Source organism: Halictus rubicundus, chromosome 5 (assembly GCF_050948215.1).
Source record: "Halictus rubicundus isolate RS-2024b chromosome 5, iyHalRubi1_principal, whole genome shotgun sequence".
NCBI classification, from domain to species: domain Eukaryota; kingdom Metazoa; phylum Arthropoda; class Insecta; order Hymenoptera; family Halictidae; genus Halictus; species Halictus rubicundus.
Genome location: NC_135153.1, coordinates 6,338,154 through 6,356,003, shown reverse-complemented (window position 1 = coordinate 6,356,003; position 17,850 = coordinate 6,338,154). Strand labels below are relative to the sequence as shown.

Genomic DNA, 17,850 nt, shown 5'->3' with positions numbered 1-17,850 from the left:
ATTATATATCGTAACTTATAAGCTATAATGTTTCACCATTTATAATACTGTTTGTCATCTAATTCTATCAACTTATATACACTTATAACCAATGCTCTTACACTCTTTCAAATTATGCACGATTCAAATTTGTTATCACGATCATATTACTCATGAACTTCGACGCATCTTGCTGGTGAAAGAAAAGAAAAAAGACTTAAATTACCTCAAGTGTTGTATCCCAAGTTGACCACGAATTTTATTCTAAAACATAGAATCCGAATTCCTAGAAGGACAATCCTCTGCATAAAGCAATTCAGACAATAAATTATAAATTAAATTCAATGAGAGCCCTTGAATGAAACATCATTGAAGTTAAAGCTCATAGAAGGGATATTTTTATATTGATTCAGTCGTGGACATGTTTTGTCAAAAATTGCTTAATGCATATCGTATTATATAGAATAGGCATTTTTTCATTAAAATACACCGAAGTTATGGATTATAAGAAAGAAATGCAAATGGTACATCTGTTTCTACATAAAAATGGTATTACAATAAATGACTCGACAACGTAGCAAACGAGTTACAGTATCGTTGATACAGATTTTACCATTATTATGTTGAAATATTTGGGCATGCATAAGATAAATACAAATATAAAGTATTGTAAAATACTTACAAAGTTCACGGTTACAGATAAGTCTTAAAGCGTAGATTTATGGAATTGTTTTGACCGTTCAATATATTGTAGAAAATGATGTTAAATAAATGCATAAGGACAAGTTTGATTTCATACTTAATAACCAATTCTATTATAATAGTCTGCACACCGTTTAATATTGAAAAAGTATAACATATTTCATAACACATCATTTGTTCATATCAATTCTCATTATATTCTAGTAGGTAATCACAAAATAAAATTCGCAATAAAGTATTTCCTTAAAAATAGATGTTATTCCCTTTGTTAATAATGGTATACAGTATTAAACAATAAACATTCAGAATTAGAATAGAAGAATGATATATTGCGTATGGTACAAGTTGTTTCTGATTCAGTAAACTTTACATAACATAAATTTTTTCTATTTTTTTGTATGGAAACACTTCTTTGGTTTTAGGGCAAATCACAGTACCATTGTTTTCTTGAGCCATTTTTTCCAATGCCTGGAAAAGTAAAGTGTTCATTAAAGGTACAAACAACCAATTGTTTTCTTTCCTCCGTGAAAGTGAATGTTTTAACTTACTTGTTCTCCGTATACGTAGCCATTTGGCATCATCATTGGGTGGTTATACTCATTTAGTGGCTTGCCACTAATACTACAAACAAGTTTAGACTGTGAACAATGAGCAAAAGGCAATGGAGCAGCTAATTCATTAAGAGGTTCATTGCACACTGGGCAATTCGGATTTCTGCCTTCTTTATTCGCGCTGTAACACTGATGTGTTTTCAATGCTGACAAACCAGCTTGCAGAGCTACTGTAAAGACACTCTGGCTTGCCAATTGGAAGAGTCTATAATTTTCGTGTCTGAATTGTTCGATCAATCTGTCCCATCTGTAAATATTGTAGTATTATTCAAACAACATCATGTTAGCAGTACCTATAGTGACCTCTCCCACACTGGTTGTGACTGTACTTTAAAAATAAATAAAAAAAATTAGGAGTTGGTTAAAAATAAAGGTGAGTGACAAAAATAAATATACAGTAGACCTCTGTTTATCCGGATCCTGTTAATTAATATCCTGAGTCTATGTACATTCTATGTAAAGATAGATCCACGTACCTTTTCTCATCTAATAGATCTTTATATGGACTAAGGGATGTATTAGCTGGAAATGCCAGCTGACCCATGCAACACTGAATCTCTTGCAACTGATAATCATCGTAATTAGCAAAACATTTTCTGGCATGCTTAACAGCATCGAGTCTTCTATCTGCTCTCACTAACTGTATAAACTCTTGTACACGTAAATTAAATTCCATGGTACTTCCTAATTTTCTTAGTTTAGACCGATTGTCATGGCACCATCCAACGCATCTTGCAGTCTCATGGTTTGCTAAAGATTTTTCAACTTCTCTTGATACCATAAAAACATCTAAAAATATGAAAGAAAAAAATATTTGCATGCCATAAGTACAATAATTGATTTGCATACCTATATTCGTTAGATCTCTAAGTTCACTGCTGTCTGCTAGTTTCGTCGCAGTTTTATAGTAACCCTTACGAAGAAAATATTCTATCAACATCCTATCGAGTCTCTGTCGTCGCCACTGGTTTACTACGCTCGGAGTTGTATTAGCATGCTCCTTCAAATGGTCCAATCGTCTTTTGCAAACCATTCCAGCTTGTAACTCCTCCGCAATAGACTCTTCAGCTTTTCTTTTAAGAACCTGAAGTTTCGCTACAACTCCTCCTAATAATCTACTTATTTCTCCTGCAGGAACGCCAGTTCCGTCATTTTTTAATAGTTCATTGGCCGCTGCTAGCACATGCGAACCTTCTCTGTCTAAGGTTTTCTGAGCTGAACGAAATTTTTTATTAAGCAGTTCGTAAGGAACCTACAAATAGAAAGGTTTGGTAAACTATACCATAATATTAAATTTTGAGATTATGTAAAAAAATGATTTGGTGTATTAATCGTAACATTTCGTTGGAAATGACCAACGATCGCGTGTCGTTTATTTTCGAATAAGAAACGCGACGTTTTAAGCACGATGCGATAAAAGGACAATAGGTACCTTTAACGTTGGGTGCTCAAGGCTTTTAACGTCTGACATATTGGTTATATTGAAACTAAATACGTGTAATGCCGTGCTCAAAAATCGGAGCAAAATCACGTCTATGATACAGTAACTAATGTACTTGACAATTACGTGTTATAGTCGTCCATCTCGAATCTGACACATAACCGTCTTCAAGAATAGCAAAAGCTGTTGACTTCTTTTAACAAAGATAATCAGCAGTTTGTTTACGCATGATGAAAACGTTAGTATTATAATGTAAATCTAGATGGCTCCATTAACGAAAGAAATAAGGGATGATCCTCAGGTTGAATCATGTGATCCAATGACTCGTTACCAACCAAAAATTGTTGTCGCAAAGTGAAACGTCATTCACGATGCCGAATGATATTTTTAAAAAAGCTGAAAAATATATAACGTTGTTACGGTACTTGATTTTAGAGCAGTGATTTCATATCGGATATATGCGTTCCACCTTATTCCTGCCAATGGCCTTTTGGTGGTTTTCATTGGTCACTGAAATGCATTAATTTTTAGGTTCGACCAATCGCGAAATTTGAGCGTGTAACTCAAGTGCAACGCAACCGAATAGAAAACGCTAATAACGTATCGCGTGGTCGAATATTTTGGAATTGTAATGTGCACGTTTCCCTCGCAAACATCCCGGAAATTTTCACGAAGGGTGAGTTATCTCCGATTTCCTTTTTTTTTTCTCTTCGTCGCGATCACGAGTTTCCGGTAAACAATGGGAAATCGTCGGGAATCGCACGTGCAAAGTCGTCCTGACACAAAAAAAAAACGAAAAGAAAAAAGAAAAATTTCAATTCAATAACCCGTCGACGGTTAAATGTAATTTCTACGCAGGTCGATACGAAACAGTAATTAAATGCGAGATTTTTATGTGTTCTCGCCGGTACAAAAATATGCAAATTTATTGCAAACGCCGAACACATTGAACGCACGACAGCGGGGTGCAAAGAACTGTTAGCTTCGCGGAAAATATTTAAAAGCGTCTCGAAAACTTTTGAAAGAAATCGCTCGATTTATCGTACGATTCGACGAGACGAAATCGGCGAAGAGGGAAGGGTCTTCAATTTAGTATTTCTCGAAAATCTAACAAAAATTCAGCCGATATTTAACTGTTCGGCAGCGCCGGATCGGAAGGGATCGGCGATGCTCGGCCGTGCTCGGCCGGTGACGGAGAGTATCGGTGGCGCGCGCGAGTCACTCGGATGGCCGGGGGCCGCCATTTTCCTCCAGTGAGGGAGACAGTCGCGAGCGTAGTTCCGCGCATTGTCGACCAAGTTTTTCGTCGAATCGAGGGATTTTCGCGAATAACTGGGGCGTCGGGCGGGCGCGCGTGACCCCAGTGCCCGTATCCGAGCGAGTATCGTTCCACGGGAGGCTCGAAGTCACCCGTGGACGCCGGGAGAGCCGTCCGTGCAAATCCGGAATACAGAGGCCGAGACACCGCGCGTATACTCCCGAAAGAGACACACCGTACGAACGCCGTGTGAGAGAGAGTGAATACAGTTTGGTGATCGCAGTGTAGCCGGTGAAAATACACGGGCACCCCCCGGGAGTACTGTGGACACCGAGGAATACAGGGAGAATCGCCTCCGACAGGTTAGTGAGCAGCGGCTCTCCAGTTTTTCTCTCTCGCGTAGATCGCGCCGCCGAGAGAGCTCAGTGTACGCCGTGTGCGTCGCTCGCGCGGCCCCTGGTGTGCACGGTGCATGCGTGCATACACACGCACCGGAGAAAATTCCGCGGGTTCGTGCGTGTGCGTTTGTGTATACGTTTCTGTCTTCCGTCCGTGCTTGTACCAGTGTACGGTGCATACGTTAGTTCTTCGTTTAACCGTTCCACGTCTCTCTCTCACTCTGTATCTCTCTCCCTCGCTCCCTCCCCTCCCCTCCCCTCCCCCCTCTCGCTCCTTCTCTCTCTCTCTCTCTCTCTCTCTCTCTCTCTCTCTGTGCGTGTGTTTGCGAGAGAGTGTATATGACACTCGGCGGCTGTACGAGTATGCTAACTAGTGTGATATGGCGGGAGACGCCGCGCCAGCACCGAGCCACGCGCCTTTCTTTTTATTCGGCCCTCCGCTCGCTCGCTCGACGCTGGCCCGATTATCGTATCCTCTCTGACACCCTTAACACCAGTTTTCAACTCTTCGACGAGCTTCCACGAAATCCCGAGTCCACGCTACTCCACGAGACCCGATCGCTGCCGGCTGTTCGAACGAGATCTCCCTCGCAGTGAACTGTGTGAAATCATACACTGTGTGACAAAAAAGATAGCGTATCGTGCATTTTTTAAAGTTTTGTAATACAAACTGATAAAAATACAAATTCCATGTAATTAGGTTTTGTCAAGCCTGTATGTATAACAGGCTAAATATTGTCCGTAATGCTCACTTGAATAACATTCTATGAATGCAAATGTAACAATTTTCTGGCACGCAAATGGGACAAAATGTACACATGCCGCTGAACGACAAGTATCGAACATGGAGCGTGGTTGATAAAATGTATAATAATATTTCGTGACAAGCAACTAAGTGCTCGTGAAATATATATCGAAACTGTTAAAGTTGTAATGGATTTTATTGAAAGATTCCAAAAATTATGGAAAGACAGAGTTTTGGACGTTCGCAGATCCTGTCTGTTCGCAAAAGATATTAATAAATACATCAACTTCGAATGTAACTGCGGGGCAAATTGCACACAGTGGCATAGACACTAATGCTCTTGGTAAGGGGACCATTTCAGAAGAATTCTTATTCGAATGAACAACGTAAAATCAATAAAAAAAATTTGTGAAAAGAAAATAGTTTATATTTACGAACGAGAGGTTTGTTAGACGCACCTGACACTCTCAATTGTTGTCATCATGTTTTGAGACTGGAGCAACAAATTCCGCACGATCGCCAAATGGAAGATGGTGGCGTAATGATTAATATAAATTTCAGTTGCAATGCGAAAATAAATTAAAATCCTGTAAATCTTTTTGTCGCACGGTGTATCTTGACGTTGACCTTCGGTTGACCATTTCCGATGGAAATGCTCGCGTGCACGCGCGATCCTCCTCGCATCTCGCCCAACGTGTGGCCGCCTGCGTGCACGGGGTCCTCTGTACGATATACAAGCTGATTTTGAGCTTCGGCGAATTGTTACGAACAATCCAGAATTATTAACAATTGCTATTAATTACCGGATCGAGAAGCGTGCACCCTACGCTATAAGCTCTAGTTCATTTGACTAATATTACGACAATCGTTAAATAGGGCCACTGGTGACCGCGGCAGTCAACGTGTTGATGTCGCGGCGGTATTGCAACGGACAATTGGAGGCCTCTGTTTCTCTGCGCGCGGAGATTATAATTGTTCGCTCGAAATAGAATTTCTTCGTTAAACAATCGAGTGTGGAAGTAATCCTCTAGTTCCGTTTCGCTGTGGCGGCCGCGCACCTGTAAAATGGTGGGGGGGGGGAGAAATTTTCTGACATATTATCCCTCGAGTATAGAAGATTGTTGTGAAATATTGTTAGATGGCAGCACTTCGCACCGTTGAATCGAAATTACATTGTTTATACCGGTAGAAATGACTTTTCCGAATTTTCAATCGTTTCTCGTGCTGTACGTTCACAGATCCACGTATTTGTGATGCGTACCGCTCGCACGAATCCCAGTTCGATATTTTGTGAGTCATGTTAGCAAAAATGTTTGATTTATCGAACTTCGCTCGGCCACATCGGCGCGCCCCTGATACAGTACGGGCTCCGATGTAAATCACATATTATCCTGCTAAGTGTACGTGTCATGTGGCTGACCGCCATTTGGATAGACGCTTCTAGAATGTCAGTCATTCGTATCTGGCCTCTCTTCTGTCGACAGCCCCGACTTGTCGCGGTGTGACGCGGGTTTTCCTGCGATCTCGATTGTCGGGAAATTTTTTTAAACAATGCCGGTAATTTGGGGAACGCGTGATATTACGCCGCCCGGTTGTTTCGGAGCGTATTATTTTTCGTGAACGTAAACTTCGGGAGAATTAGTCTTCGTGGCTTTGGGTGACACTGTCGCGCCCCGCGGTTCTCAACCTCATCCATCAACCCCTACCGTCCCGCCGTGCGAACCCTTAATAAATCTTCATACGGCCCGCATCCTTTAATTCGATACAACACATGTTTCCCCCCTCTTGCGTCGTCGGTGATGGCTCCGTCTCGGTGCCCACAGCTTCTTTTATTACTGTCAAAAATTTCACGCGATAATGCTTGTATTTTTTACCTTGAAATTTATTCACATAATTTGAATTGCCTCGTAACAGCGTTACAGGCATATTTTATTTCGTTTTACAAATTGTTGCGTACGATTCGCTCTAGTCGATACGAGCATTATGAATCATCGATGAAGTGTACAAGCTCTAATTGTCTGTTTGCAATAATGATTTGCCAATCATTCCGTTAACAATGTTGACGGCCAATGTCACGTTTACATGATTCATCTCGCCATTTACCAACCGGTTTTAATTGTGAATATTAAAACAGCTGTTTTTAGCAATGCGAGCGGAAATACAGGGTGTCCCAAAAAAGGGGACATGGTTTATTTTTTGGAGTTAACAGACTCGGTTGAAAGGGGTAACAATTGAGTTATTTATCGGCTGTTAAAGCGTGTGTATATATATTTGGGGGGGGGGGGACATCTTCTCGATAACGAATCTTTTACCGTGTCGATAACGGTAGCTGTAGTTTCGGAGCAACAAGTACGATTTGCTCCTGCACATATTCCGTGTACGAGAGCTCTTGAAAAAGAGCACCGACGCGAAACGAGTTTTCTAATAAAATGACAAATCGCCGGTGATTGCATCCTAGAATAAGTTTGTCGCTGCCGACACCTAAATTGACGTGTAGGCCCTGTTTTCCACGAGTTCCATGTTTCTCGCCGGACTCGGTTAACAAGCTTCCGTTGGAAGCGATAAAGCATGCTAACGACCTACTAATCTGAACTACACGGTTCGAATGACTGTAAAATATTGGAGACCGAACACGTTTCTCAATGACTTTCAATCGGGCGGGAAGGAGGAGCGGGGGGAGGGGGATATACAAAAGGTACCATTGAGAAAGAAGCATATCAATTTGATACAATATTAGCAGAATGCAGTTATTGCAAATAGATTTAACATGTTGAACACCTGTTCAACAACTCGTGTTGAAGGGCCCTCAAGGTCGAGGGTGATAGACCCTAAAAACAATTTTTTTCATCGATTGCAAGCGAGCGAACATAATAATTTATTTCTTTAAATAATTTTAACTACTTGAAAATGACGATACTCTTGTATTTTTTAAATGGTTTTACCGTTTTGTGTCTCATGCACTCATTTCTAATCTGCTTGAACTAGAAGGACCTCTAATCAGCAAAATTATACTATTTATAAAATTCCACCAGTATTTTTCTTGATTTTTGTGCATATAAAAAGTATACGTCCAAATATAAAAATTTGTTTCAGTGTTATAAATATATTGATACAGCTAGCTTTGTTGCGATCACAGGGTGGTCCAAAAGTCACTAATAAAAGTAAATAAAAGAAATGCGTGTCGAATATTTTTGCAAAAAGCAATCAAATTGGTGCGTTCTGTTGCAACAAAAAATTGATACATAAAGCAATTATATATATTGCTGATTTTTATACAAATTAAAAATTATCCGCATTAACCATCGCAACAAGTCAAAAGTAGCACAACAATATTGAAAAAATCCCCGGGGTATTATTCTTTAATTTGATCTACTCATTTTGGTTATAAACGCTGAGAATCCGAGTCCGAGGGTTGATATAAATATTGCCAAACGGAAGAAACGCATATGAAATATTTTCGCAAAAGTTCCCCCCACCGGAATCACGGCCGTGCCGCTGTTTTGCAAGATCGCGGCGTCGTTTCGCGGATATTCGGCGTCGATCGCAGTTCGAAGGCTGCGGATAGGTCCTAAAGGACGTCGGTGATGGTCGGTTGCGCAACTTTCGCCGAATTTAACGCGAATATGGAACGAACGTCGCGCACGTTTCCCTTATTTTGTTCCGGCGACCGCGGTGTTTGCGTGTTCGTGTGCGCTCGCGCTTGCTTGCTCGCTCGCTCGCACGCTCGCGGCACATGCACGTAACTTACTTATTCATCGTTGATTGTGTCGGTATTTAAACGAGCTCCCGTTCTGGCCTTACGTAATTTGCTGAACGCGCGGAGAGCAACGGTGTACGCTCGGTTGCTTATTCAGCGATGTTGTGACCTGTATTCACGTCGCGACACTTTGCTGTTTCTTTTTAACTGGAAACCCACTCACGGCCGTCGCGGCGCGCCGGTGTGTATGCGCGGGGCGTCCTGTATATTTACGTTTTCCTCATTGGCGCCGCGTAAATCCATCTCCCGCGGCCGTGCCCCGGAGAAAGGAAACGGGCAGACGTGTTATCCTTCGAGAAAGTTAAGTCGTTCGGCTTGACGAAGGAGGTCGTCTCTCTCGGAGCCACCGTCACTGACCGACAGAGTCGGTCCTCTTTGTTTCTCGTCCTTCTCTTTCCACAGCCGAGACCCGTCTCTCGCTTGCCAAACGAATATCTTCGTTGCCGACCACCAGCCTCCCCCGTATTAACCCGTCCGCTGATTGATCACCGTGAAACACAAACGTCACGTCGCCGTTTACTGGTCGCTGCAAAAAGATTGCGCACTTTGCATATCCTCCGTGGGGGAAAAAACAGGAGAAAACGTTCTCTCGAAAGAAGCCAAAACTCTCAAATGAGTCGCCGGAAATTGACGAGTCTCGTTCCAAAACCAGCATCTGCTCCCCCTTTTTGGGGGGCGGCACGCGAAATCCGATATGCATTATTTTTTAAAATTCTTTTCTACCCTCTAGAGCCTGGGTCTGTTTTGACCCGAAGCGTCCAAGTCGTTGTTTAATTGCTCAGTTGCTGGCTATTAAATTAAATATATTGATTTAGATAAAAGTGCCTCCAAAAATATGTTTCAAAAAGTTCATAAATAAAGCAGTATGTGTAATATTCGATATAGAACAAATGAATATCATCGAATTCAATCTACAAAAAAAAAATTGTTGTTATAATAGGTGTACGATATTGTTTACTAAAGGGTTTTAACAAAAATCAATGTAACCGTTCTGTTAGCATTATTATTATTGCCCTCGATATCAACGTAAACAAAGTTTTCTTCGCAAGATATAATAGAGAGTAGCTTCACCTCAATTCGTCCCTAACTTTTCTATGAAGTTTGTACACCGAATAAATTAAAAAGCTTATTACGATGCGCACCGAGCTAGCATTCTTAGGATATTATTTCCTAATTTATTTCCGATTTTCGGAAAGCGTGTTATGTCGAAATCGCTGTATAAGAATGTTATGTGTATTCTAAAAAAGTATTTATATAAAAATAGACGTAACGAAAACATTCACCTCGTCAATTTGAAAAAAAGTACACAAGAATACACGGAGCGTTATCCTTTTACTATGTAAACACTATAACGGGCCAAGCCTCACACAATGGTCGGAAAGCGCTAAGACGTGGCCAAAATGCCCTTGTTTTGCTGGGTACTCAGGTAACGACTCTATGGAAAAACCACGGTAAAAAGGTTTTACCATGTACACCTGCAAAATGGTGAGAGTACAAATATCGCGTTCTTTCGTCACGCAGTTTTCGTGCCGTGAACTACGGTGTCAAAAAGAAAGTGTGACGCTATTAATTTCAAGAAAATTGAATTTTTGTTTTCCGTGTACGATCGATTCCATTCCTGTAAGTAAGTACTATACAGAATAATAATATTGGATTTACATTAATTAGTGTTTATAATGCACAAAGGCAAAGAAAAAGTTTGATGCACAGATTTTAAAGATGTATACTAAAAGTTGTATTTTCCACAATATTTCTCCAAAAATTCTTGTTTAGATTTGTAGTTGATACTTTTATATTATTTTGAAAAAGTAACTGCCGCTAGGTACCACTTTGGTGATGCGATCAGTTTTAATAATTTTTTGTGTTACGCATCCGCCATTTTGTTTTTTGTAATTTTGACATCAGATTCATATTCAACGGCACAAGAAATATGGGAATACTAATTTTTGAAAGAGTTCAATAATTTTATCTGTTGCGCATCCGCCATTTTGTTTTTTGTAATTTTGACATCAGATTCATATTCAACGGCATAAGAAATATGGAAATACTAATTTTCAAGAGAGTCCAATAATTTTATCTGTTATGCATCCGCCATTTTGTTTTCTGTAATTTTGACATGAGATTCGTATTCAACGGCATAAGAAATATGGAAATACTAATTTTCAAGAGAGTCCAATAATTTTATCTGTTATGCATCCGCCATTTTGTTTTCTGTAATTTTGACATGAGATTCGTATTCAACGGCACAAAAAAGATGGGAATACTAATTTTCAAGAGAGTCCAATAATTTTATGTGTTACGCACCCGCCACATTGTTTTTTGTAATTTTGACATCAGATTCGTGTTCAACGGTATAGGAAATATGGGAATACTAATTTTCAAGAGAGTCCAATAATTTTATCTGTTGCGCATCCGCCATTTTGTTTTTTGTAATTTTGACATCAGATTCATAATCAGCGACCGAAAGAACCCCAGAGTGTCAATTCTGAACTAGATTGGAATGCTCCTTCCTTTTTTTGGCCATGTTTTGGCGATTTCTGACTGCTGTGCGTCATTGGCAAGCATGCTAAACCGCTGGCATTCAATTTTACCGCGTCGCGTTGTCTGCCAGGGGCCGATCGAGTCTCGGCACTGCTGGTAATCGTGTTCAATAATCGCGGCACAGTCCGATAGGCGTTTCAACTAGAATTTTTCGTGGGCAACGGATTCGGTCCGGGGTCTTATCAATGATTCATGGTTCACGGGGAGCGACGAGGTCGCCAAGAAGGATCTGTTATTGTTTGTCGGGTCGGTGGTGTTCGCACGGAAAGATACTTGTCCCGGGCGAATGATTGTTTATCGCGTTACGGCGGCGCGCGTCGCCCGCCTAAACTCGACGGCGATGTCCGGTTTAAAAATGTAACGCGGAGAGCGATGGCGGCCGCATCGGCGGAGCGGCTTCATCGCGAAAGTACGTACTCGGCGTATACCTATTAATCACAGCAAACTCGACGATCGAGATAAGAGCACGGCTTGGAGCGTTTGCAGAACTCGCTTGATTATATTTTCCCTTTACCGGACGTAATGCGCCGAGCGAAATTGATTCGTTATACAACTTGCATAAGTCTTCGATATATGGGATACAGATGTGCCGGGTAGCACACACGTAACTGCCTATTTGGAAATGTTATCTGCCTGCACTGATAATGGAACGATAATGCGAAAAATCTGCGGCTATCTCGCTCGACGATCTTACATTTCTTCGATATTTATAGAATCGCGCGCAGCTACTCGCATTAATATTCGGATACCGCGCTGTCTCTGATTTTCCTGCGAGAAACGATCGATTGCGAGCTAATCGTAGCTCAGTTTCTTTTTTTTCAGTGTATACATATTTATTTTTTTTTTAATATATTCTTGTTATGCGCGCATTATTGTTCGAGCAACTTTTAACGCTCGAGATAGCAGTAAGACTGAAAATGAAACGTTCCACATGGTATTTATTTAAATAATTAATATAAAAATGAATAATGTCTACGACATGATATTATCAGACTGAACACATTTATGCTTTATAGTATTCGTGCATTTTTCAACTACAAGGGAACGTGTACAGTAACAAATGTTAGTGGTATTTCTATTACTGCTGTATTATTGCCGTAAGAATTTTTCTAATTGATTAATCGAATTTGTTCCATGGTTTTGGAATTTGCATAAAGGTCCGCGGTGTCCTTCAAATGATTAATGATTTCAATTCTTCGTGGAATCTCATTTTGATAAATGACTCTATTTAAACATTGTCGAAGATGTATGATAATTTCATTTGAATATTGTAGCTCGTTGTATAGTAGATGTTATAGCACTATTTGAGCTCCATTTTCGGTGCCGTTATCTCGTTGAAACTTAAACGTGTTTCGTATTCCTATCTTATGTACATTTCCAATGAAATCTTTTTGGGAAATCCAAATATTTGATCTTGTTTAAAATATCATCGGGGAATAGCCAATTTATTTTCATATTCGATACAAGCCTGCTGTTATATGGCTCTCTTAACCCCGCGGACTACCGCGAGTTCAAGCCCTACGTCGGGGTCATTTCTGACCCACTCCGATACTTCACTACAGTTTTCAGGGGATAGCGATTTTCTTGTTTCAAAATAAAATGCGTCGTCTTGTATCGGAATAAAATCGTACATATTGACGCGTCGCTCGAGTGAACAGCTGACGAATGACTCCGGCACAGCAATAATGTCTTCCATAATGCTTGTACCGATTACGAATCATTCTGCTGTTAGTATTTGAAGGTGTACGTTTTAAGACTTGTATTCAATCATTATGCGTCTGTAATGCGAGTATTCAGCCAGTCAACTGGCTTCTTAGAATTGATGGATCACGACATTGATAAGTTCGGATATTTTTATGACTCAAACGTGTGTCATCCTTTTTCATTTCCGACATACTTTCGTTCAAAGTACATCTTCTCGCGGACTGTAATTAATGAATGATATTGTTGTAATATAAGTAACTCGATGTTTGAACAATCACTGTATGAAACGAAAATACACACGTCGGTGTCAGTGCAGTGTCCCGAGTATGAACGCTATATGTGATCATAATCTGTTTATCTTAGTACTGGATCTTACTGTTGGAGGAACGGTGCTCGGGTCTATTCTGACCCAGGCTATCAAAACTCTATTTTCTCAACTCTTGATAGTTAAATTACATTTCTAGCTAATTATATTAAATCTAAGAAGGTGATTAATGCATCTGGAGAAGTATATTCGAAAATATGTCCATAAAAATTGTTAACAAATCATCCGAACAACGACGGTGCAGTGTCCCGAGTATGGACGCTATATGTGATCATAATCTGTTTATCTTAATACTGGATCTTACTGTTGGAGGAACGGTGCTCGGGTCTATCCTGACCCAGCCTATCAAAACTCTATTTTCTCAACTCTTGATAGTTAAATTACACTTTTAGCTAATTACATTAAACCTAACAAGGTGATTAATGCATCTGGAGAAGTATATTCGAAAATATATCCAGAAAAATTGTTAACAAATCATCCGAACAAAGACTAATATAATCTGTTTATCTTTATCTCTACTGTTGGAAGAACGGTGTCCGGGTCTATTTTGACCCAGCCTATCAAAACTCTATTTTCTCAACTCCCGATGGTTGAATGAAGTTTTTCGAAAATACATCTGGAAAAATTGACGAACAGTCCGAATGTTCCCAGGTAAGGATACGTATTAATTGCTCGGAAAAATTGTCCGTCAGATCAGGTTGCCCCGAACTCGAAATCTGTAGTACAGTGGAGGAATGGGGTGAAAACACAACACGATCAGAGAGCAGTTTTCGTGGGCTTGGTCGGCCCTTGTCTTCCGTCAATTTTCGTCGCGTAATTAAAGCGTGAAATCGTCGCGAGGAGAAAAGAGACAGCTGGGCCGGATGAGGAGAATGTGTGTGTGTGTCTGTGTGTATGTGAGAGAAGGAGAGAGAGAGAGAGAAAGAGAACGAGAGAGATGGAGGAACGGGCGGTAAAGGGGAAAAAGTGTCCCTGTCTCGTACGAGGCTCGGGTGGAACCAAACCGCGGCGGTTATTATCGATCTCTCGGCATCGTTACACTTCGTCCGGGATCCGTACAAGTGCGGTAAAAGGCACGAGAGAGTGGTTACATCGATTGTCCACGGGCTACACAGAGGCGACGCGACGTCGTTCTACATGCTGTTTCTAAAATAAGTAACCAGACTTTTTTCGGGTACAGTAGTCCGTCAACACCCGGGAGAACCGTGTAGTATCCCGTCGGCAGAAAAATTTCTTCTCGGAGGAATTCCTGTTTGTTATGTAAAGCTTCTTTACCGGTGCAAAATGACGCTACTTTTTTTTTACTGCCGCGAAACAGCCATAATAAACGGCCACTCAAAGGTTTTATTAGGACTTTACAGACAGGAGCAATTACAGAAACCGTACATCCTCCCCACTCTGATCGTTCCTCCTGCCATAATTTCTCAGAGTCTCGCATTCCCCGCAGACTAAGGTGCTTAGTGAAATTCTAGAAGTTTTAAAATAAAATTATGTCGACCAGTATACAGGGTTAATAAATGGAAGAAAAGCCTGATTAGCCATTTCGAGGAACGGAAGTATTTAAAGTAGGAAATTTGTAGAAATTTTCAAATAACAAATTATATGATCCAGTATAAATAGCAATTAAAAAGAGAGTCTAACTGTTTCAAGAAATAAGTTCCTTAATTTCGTGCGTGTCTAATTTTCTTTACGAGTGGGTGTCTTTATCCCGACAAGAAAGTTACCCTTAACGAAGCAGTTTCTTGGAACACATCCTCCCTTCGCTAAGCAAAGCATTGTTGCATAGTTTCCGGCTATAGGTCGCCGTCGGTGTGCGAGTTACCTGAGATTCTATACATGATTTTCCGTAACGAAATGGAAAATGCCCCAGGGGGAATGCGCGCGAGGCCGTGTCTCTCCTCCTCCCCGAGAAGAAAGTCATTCTTAACAGTTTATGAGGAGTTCCTCGTTTCCAGTATTAGCCCTCGCCAGGTCTGTAAACCTCTGCCGCAAACAAAAGCTAGGCTATAACTCAGAGAGAACCGTTCCATAGATTTATCCGTGGAACCGTTCTTCGTACTCTCAAGGTGAGGATTGTTGGTGATTGTCCCAAATGAGGAACACCGTCTGCACCGACGCCGCGGGCCTCGAAAAACCAGTTAACGTTATTCGGCAAACGTAGACTTTCACTGATACTATTATGCCCACAGTTTTTTGCTCGAAGGAATCCACAGAACCTTGTTCTTCGCTCGAGTATTTTTCCTGGCAAGCTTCTTTGTCAAAATTGAATGGAATCACGGAGTGAAAGCTCACGATACTAAGGTGAAAGTAAGTGAAACAGCAAAATTTGAATGATAAGTAAAAAGAAATCACGAGGAACAGTTTATTACTGAGAGAAAAAGGCTTTTCCAATTTCATCGGATTAAAATTAATCCGAGTTTATTAAAATTTATTTTAATTTTTTTCATTTAAATTTCAATGAAGAATTAATCCGAAGAAGCCTAGTCTAGAAAGATATGTCCATTATCCTTGCATTGAGGATTGTTTACTGAAACAGTGTGCAGATAAAGATAATAATCTACGAGAGCCACTATTAAAAATATTAACCATCGTACGAGGTGCGCACAAGTTTGTTAAGTCTTTATAAAAATAGTAGCCCAGCAGCCAGTATTAATCCTCCGTATGCTATACCGGAGTCATTTGTGACCTGTGGGGATAAGCTCGAGCGCGACCGTCAATATGTACAATTTTATTCCGATATAAGACGACGCTGTTTATTTCGAAATAAGACAATCGCTATCCCCTCTTCTTCATCCTAAATATGGCGAAAGCCGGTCCCTAGCAGTCGTCAAAATATAACCCTGAACAAATTTTTTTGGTATCATAATATCTGCCTTTCTGAACCAACTAATGTTTTCCTCTGAAATTTTCTTCTATCATAAAAAACAAGTGAGATATTTTAGATGCTCGAGTTAGGTGAAACACCCTGTAGAAAGAAAACTGTAGGGAAATGTCGGCGCGGGTCAGAAATGACCCATAGGCTTAGACCTCGCAGGAGTTTGAAAATATTAATCATGGTAGAAGGTGTAGACAAGTTTGTCAAGTCTCTTTTGGTCAAAACAAGGCCTCTTGTACAATTCGAGTTTGAAAATATTAATAATCGTAGAAGGTGTAGACAAGTTTGTGAAGTCTCTTTTGGTCAAAACAAGGCCTCTTGTACAATTCGAAGACATAGGAAGTTTCCTTGCGGCTCGACTGTGCGTTGCAGCGAAAAAGTTGTACGCGTTTTTATCAGCTATTATAGAATCACTGTGTACGTTGAATCTGGTTGTGGATGGGTGCTCGGCAAAGAGGGAAAGAGCGAGAGAGAGAGAGAGAGAGAGAGAGAGAGAGCGAAAGAACGATCTGGACGTTGTAACAGGTGCCCCCACTCGGTCTGTCCCCTCTCCTCGCTTCGATGCCTCTTCCTTCACTGTTCTCTTGAAATTCGTTTCGTTCGTCCTGCGTATATCTTACAGCGTTTCCCTATCCTCTTTCACTTTGGTCGCTACTTAGCCGCTTTTGTGTAAGGCTAGCAAACTGACCTGACTCAACTATCGGGCACGCTACGATCTACCGGTGCGTCTATCTCGGGGCCAGAGGATCCGTAGATCCCTTTCCAGTTTTCCTTCGTAAATTCAAACTTTCTTCGGAGCCGGAAACCGTGTCCCGGGATTTCTAGATGCTCGGACTTCGGAGTTGGGATTGTGCACGTTCTCTAAAAAAATTTAAATAAACATAAATTGCGCATTTATGGTACAAATGAGTAGGTACAATTTAAGCCAGTAGACGGATTAAAATAATGAAAAGTATATCGGTTTCAGGGTACGAAAATTATTAACGAGACACAGAAGCACCGTTTGGCTCCTGGTCGTAAAATCATTTTTATTTAGCACAAGTATTAAAGTTCAATTGAATTGCTGGAGAGTCCGTAGATCGGTTTCCAGTTTTCGTTCGTGAACTCGAACTTTCCTTGAAGGCAGAAACCGTGTCCCGGAGCGTATACACGGTGTCCTAAAAATGTTGTACTTCCTTGAAAGGAGCGATTCCTGAGGTGATTTGAAGTAACTTTTTCCTTTGCGAAAATATTTTCCGCAGCTTTGTTAACGAGTTATTAATGAAAAGCGCAGACCAATCATAGCGCGGCTACAGCGGACGGATTCCGGCTCGGCCAATGCCGACGCCACGCTCAGCGACGCCACACTCCGATTGGTCCGTGTTTTTCGTTAATAACTCCCGAACGAAGCCGCGGAGGACATTTTCGCAGAGGAAAAAGTTATTTCAAATTACCTTGGGAATCACCCTATTCGAGGAATAACATTTTTGGGACACCCTGTATATGCTAGAACACAGAGATTAGGATTGTGTATT

At 40.8% G+C, this 17,850-nt stretch overlaps 2 protein-coding genes and 1 long non-coding RNA gene across 10 annotated transcripts in view; 1 reads left to right on the top strand and 2 right to left on the bottom strand.

Annotated features, from left to right (window-relative positions):
* Positions 1-988: 988 nt before the first annotated feature.
* On the bottom strand, positions 989-3,095 carry Kaz (E3 ubiquitin-protein transferase Katazuke). Of its 2 annotated transcripts, none has more exons than XM_076787793.1 (5): positions 2,725-3,095; positions 2,142-2,544; positions 1,769-2,081; positions 1,230-1,530; positions 989-1,149 (listed from the first exon to the last, which is right to left on the bottom strand). In XM_076787793.1, the coding sequence occupies exons 1-5, from the start codon at positions 2,761-2,763 to the stop codon at positions 1,048-1,050; spliced, it is 1,158 nt and encodes a 385-aa protein (XP_076643908.1). In that variant the 5' UTR covers positions 2,764-3,095; the 3' UTR covers positions 989-1,047. The 2 variants fall into 2 exon arrangements, with proteins under 2 accessions (XP_076643908.1, XP_076643907.1); XM_076787792.1 differs by having other exon boundaries at positions 1,230-1,539; positions 2,725-3,089.
* An 856-nt stretch (positions 3,096-3,951) lies between these two features.
* The window catches only part of Ctbp (C-terminal binding protein), a 65,803-nt gene continuing 51,904 nt past the window's right edge, over positions 3,952-17,850 (top strand). For 2 of the 5 annotated variants that reach the window (XM_076787788.1, XM_076787785.1), the window contains exon 1: positions 3,952-4,353. The gene's annotated coding sequence lies outside the window, so the exon portion shown is untranslated. The remainder of the gene's footprint in view (positions 4,354-17,850) is intronic. The other 3 variants (XM_076787780.1, XM_076787789.1, XM_076787787.1) reach the window with 2 other exon arrangements.
* LOC143354629 (uncharacterized) lies at positions 5,369-7,310 on the bottom strand. 3 transcript variants are annotated; one of them, XR_013082350.1, is made up of 2 exons: positions 5,938-7,310; positions 5,369-5,856 (listed from the first exon to the last, which is right to left on the bottom strand). It is a non-coding gene; the product is annotated as an uncharacterized LOC143354629 (long non-coding RNA). The 3 variants fall into 3 exon arrangements; XR_013082352.1 differs by having other exon boundaries at positions 5,369-6,192; positions 6,307-7,310; XR_013082351.1 differs by having other exon boundaries at positions 5,369-6,192; positions 6,318-7,310.